We start from the raw sequence: 4,660 nt of genomic DNA, 5'->3' as shown, positions 1-4,660 counted from the left end.
AAATGAATAGCGATGTTTCTTGTTTAAGCAATGTTCATGGAATATCCGAATATTTTCACCTCGTATCAGTAGCTCACTCAGACGTGAGAAACAATAACCTTACTGAATATCATTGTGACCGAATTTCCTTTAGAGTTTGACCAGGGGCTATTTGGTTGGTTCCGGGGCGGGGTCGCAGAAGTCGCGCGGTCATGGCGGAGAGAAAGGCTTTGTCAACAAGGGCAGGGTCAACCCGCGTGAGTGTATAAAAATCTAGCAGGCTGTGGAGTCAAGCACAGTCGCTCCTATAGTGTTCTCAACAAAACCTCTCAACATGAAGTGTATGGTAAGTTCGTGGTGTAATAATTAAACCTGAAAAATAGCTCAGGCATTTAACAGAAAGCAGTCTTTTGGCTGATTTTTTTAAGGATATAACTTTGCCTCAGTATGGAAGGCAATAAACACACTTGCGGTCAGTTGCGGTTTTCTTGTTTAGTTAACGACTTTTGTAAATACGAGTGTGCAAAACATATGCGTTAAACAGAATCGGATACGGTTCTTATTTGCCCGGCTCCTTGGCTGAATGGACATAAGGCCTCCAGTTCGATTCCCAGCCAGACTGGGGATTCTAAGCACGTTTGGTTATTTCTTAGCTCGGGGCTGGCGTGAGGAAGGGAATTTGGCTGTAAAACTGATCTTAATGTACATAAGTGCTGAACTCAGATAACTGAAAAATGTCCACTAAGGGTGAAGAAAATATACTAATCATTTTTTAAAAATTAATTAGTTTCGTGCACAATTGGCTCTACGTCGCACCTGTAGGTCTTATGGCGACGAAGGGATAGGAAATGCCTAAGAGTGGGAAGGAAGCAGCCTTGGCCTTAATTAAGGTACAGCCCCAGCATTTGCCTCGTCTGAAAATGGAAAACCACAGAAAACCATCTAAAAGGGCTGCCGACAGTGGGGTTCGAGCCCACTATCTCCCAGATGCAAGCTCACACCTGTGCGGCTCTAACCGCACGACCAACTTGCCCGGTGCTGGGTTTCTTAAAGCGTCACCAAGTACGTATACTGAATATGATCTGCCATGAGCCCCAAATGAGGAAGCGGGAAATTAATTGTGAAAAAGTACTATCAGATGAAATGTTTGGATCACAGGGAAAAAATAAAACCTTGGGATTTTCTGCAAAATAATATGACTTACAGCCTTTTAAAATTCACGAAAATTAAAAATATGCCCACAAAATTCTTATTTTTCTTCCAAGCAACACTCCACAACAAATATGTTTCACGCACTGGCTTCCAAAAAATTTTGGTTTGGAAATAGGAATAAAGGTTCGGTAGTGAATGGGTTAATATTTTACAGATCGTAAGGGCGGACTAAAGCTGTTATCGCAGAATACTTCCTAATAATTGTTAGGCTGAGAGTTATATTGCGCACTGCATTATGATCGCCGGCCCCATGGCACCGGTGGAACAAACCTTCCTCTTACTCGAAGGCCTGGATTCGATTCCCGGGGCAGAGTGGAATTTTTACCTGAATCTGAGGGCTGCTCCGAGGTGCAACAAGCTTACATGAGAACAAGGAAGGAGGTATCTGCTGGAGAGAGACTGGTCATATTCTATAAGCCAAGGAGAGGATTCGTTACGCTGACAACGCACAACTCATCGTCTGCAGGTCTTCTTGCTGAGCGTTGATCAGATAGTAGCCCAAAGCCCATCAGGCGTATAGTACCATATGATCCCCTGTTTTATATGGATTTGAACCTTCAATCTCAAGCACCCCGGTTCGAACCACGGTAGCTTTGGGGCGGATGTAAGTGTAAAGGCCATTGAGCTATGCAAGGAATTTCATGCAAGAATGATCAAAATGTTCCTTTTGAAATGGATACCTGCCAATACGACGCTATTTGTCGCGAAATTTCATTCACGCTCGAATATACTGTAGAGAAAGCAGTAGGCCATATCATGACCTCGAAAATTGTATTAGGTTGTGAAGTATTGTAAAAATTCTGTTCTCAGCTTTCGAAACTCGTCTTCTAATATCTTGGAAATACTTCATTTTTATCACTCTACAAACTGGATACGTTTAAATGTAGGAGTACTCAATTGTGTCGTAGATTTCAATCTTACTCCGTGGTCTAGATCAGCTGGCCGCAAAGCGGTCAGCCTTGTCCTTCCGCTAACAATCGCTACTGTTAATGTGAGTCAGCGGTGAGATACTAGGCCACCTGAATCTGGTACTGCGGCGCAGAATCCACGGCCAAATACGCTCGCGTGTGCCCTGACGAACGTATGAATTTATTGAAAGTAGATATCATACACCAATTTTCTTAAGGGAAGTGAAATTTGAAGAAAAGAATAACTTAAAACGGTATACCAAAAATTCACAAGATCTTTCAGAATTTTTATTTCTTTCACAATTTGAAATGTTTAAAATTGACGGAGAGTAAATCAATTCTGCTGTATTTGGTGCTAAATATCCCATTAATTGATATAAAATTCGCCCTCAGTCTCTCTTAATATGAATTCTAGTAGTGGCATTCAATAACTCATGTAAAGTGATGGAAGTTTATCTTTCTCTTGCCAGTAATTTAACGTCATACTAATGGGTGTTATTTCATCGGTGGCATTCGGAAGAAGGCGAACTCAATTAAAGGTTCAATTCGAGCATTTTCATAACGTGAAATTGGGACATATTTGGTAAACAATGTATAGGGTTGTCAACTGTGGCGCTCGAACGTGTACCTCTCAACCAGCGCACTCTTATGATGGATGCATTCAAGTTCCTAACGTACTAATTCAAGGCTTACATCAGCTTGGGAACATTAAAAAAAAGAGATGTTTGATACCAATAAATATTGGATTCCAGTGATGGTAAAATTAATATATTTCATTTACCACGCAACCTAATGTATTCCCTTTGATATTCTGAAGTTCAAGAGCCCAACAAACTTATATACAAGTTGAAAAGTATTCGATGCTTGATTAAGAAAGAGGACATCAGTGGCATCGTCAAGCAGTCTCAGTTCTCCCGGCAAAGCGTGTTCCATCTCGGCTGGAGTCAGTAGAATTTTAAAGCCGCGACTTTCGTGTCATTTACCTATGAACTCCTGCATGATGATATATAAATAGCCTTTCACACCGACCGCTGCCTTTATCGTGAGTCAACAGGAAAATACTAAGTCACCTGGTTGTTGAAATCATTGCCTGCTATGATCGCTCGTGGCGTGATTATTGATGCAACATGCAACACACTTACTTCCTATCTTCAAAGATTCTTTATGACTGTTTTCTTTCTTACAGCTCGTTGTCTCTTGCCTGATGGCTTTGGCTGCTGCCAACCCCGGCTATCTTGGCGCCCCCGCCATCGCCCACACCGCCTACGCTGCTGCCCCAGTAGCTTACAGCGCCATTGTTGCTCCTGGAGCTGTTACCAGCCAGTACCACACCCAGGACACCCTTGGCCAGTACGCCTATGGCTACCAAGGAGACACCTCTGCCAAGCACGAAGTACGCACCGCTGACGGAATCACCCAGGGAGCCTACTCCTACTTGGACTCTAACGGTCTGGTCCAGAGCGCCAGGTACGTGTCTGATCCTCTGAACGGCTTCCATGTGGCTGCCACCAACGATCCTTCCCTGGCCGCTTCTGCCGGACCCGCCGTCGTAGCTGCCGCTCCCGCCGTCGTTGCCACTGATGCCGCCGTTCGTGCTGCCCACTTCAACGCCCACGTCGCCGCCAAGGCCGCTCTTCTTGGACGTAAGAGGCGTAGCCCTGGATACTTGAGCGCTGCTGCTCCCCTTGCCGTAGCTCACGCTGCAGCTCCCGTAGCTGTCGCCCACGCCGCCCCCGCTGTCGTCGCTGCCGCTCCTGCTGTAGTCGCCGCCCCCGTTAGCACCTTCGGCTACTCCTCCGTGTCCGCTCATCCCGCCACTGTTGTCGGCTACGCCGCCCATGCTGCCCCCGTCGCTGTGGCCCATGCTGCCCCCGTCGCTGTGGCTCACGCTGCCCCTGTAGCCGTCGCCGACGCCGCCCACATCGCCGCTAAGGCCGCTCTTCTGGGACGCAAGAAGCGCAGCCCTGGATTCCTCCACTCCGCTGCCGTAGCTGCCCCTCTGGCTTATGCTGCCCCCATCGCCACCACCTATGCCCACGCTCCCATCGCCACGACCTACGCTCACGCTCCCATCCTCGCCTTCTAAGCTCCTCAAACACGACTGATTCCTGTCTCTCTCTCTCTCTCTCTTCTTGCCCATGCTCACTATTTATCCCCCATCCAACGAGACACTGTTGAAGGACGCGCTGTCTGAGAAGTGTCAGTAACACTCGCACTGATAGTCTCCAAACATATTCTACTTCCTCAGTCACTATTGTATCATAAATCTATATCTCTTTATGAATGAGCTGTACGTCTTGTTAATATTATATATTATTATTAGTGAGATGTGAAACTGAGTGAATGAATAAAAATCGAATACTTGCAAACTTTGTTCATTATATTATTGCTTTATTCATCTCCTTATCATCATATCCACCATGACAAGAATGAGATGGATGTAAAGAAACACAAATAGGGAAATGATAAGAGAAGTAAAGGAGTATAGACGTTTGTTGAAAGAAGTGGGAATTTAGAAAATGAATTTTCTTTTTGGACACACCATATTTATTACTGATATT

At 45.3% G+C, this 4,660-nt stretch overlaps 1 protein-coding gene across 1 annotated transcript; it reads left to right on the top strand.

Annotated features, from left to right (window-relative positions):
• The first annotated feature begins 313 nt into the window (after positions 1 to 313).
• On the top strand, positions 314 to 4,339 carry LOC136881823 (cuticle protein 19.8-like). Its single transcript, XM_067154260.2, has 2 exons — positions 314 to 325; positions 3,286 to 4,339. Exons 1-2 carry the CDS (start codon positions 314 to 316, stop codon positions 4,183 to 4,185), a joined length of 912 nt encoding a protein of 303 aa, XP_067010361.2. The 3' UTR covers positions 4,186 to 4,339.
• Positions 4,340 to 4,660: the final 321 nt, after the last annotated feature.

Source organism: Anabrus simplex, chromosome 10 (assembly GCF_040414725.1).
Source record: "Anabrus simplex isolate iqAnaSimp1 chromosome 10, ASM4041472v1, whole genome shotgun sequence".
NCBI classification, from domain to species: Eukaryota; Metazoa; Arthropoda; class Insecta; order Orthoptera; family Tettigoniidae; genus Anabrus; species Anabrus simplex.
The sequence above is the reverse complement of the archived record's forward strand: the minus strand, read 5'-3'. Positions and strand labels throughout refer to the sequence as shown.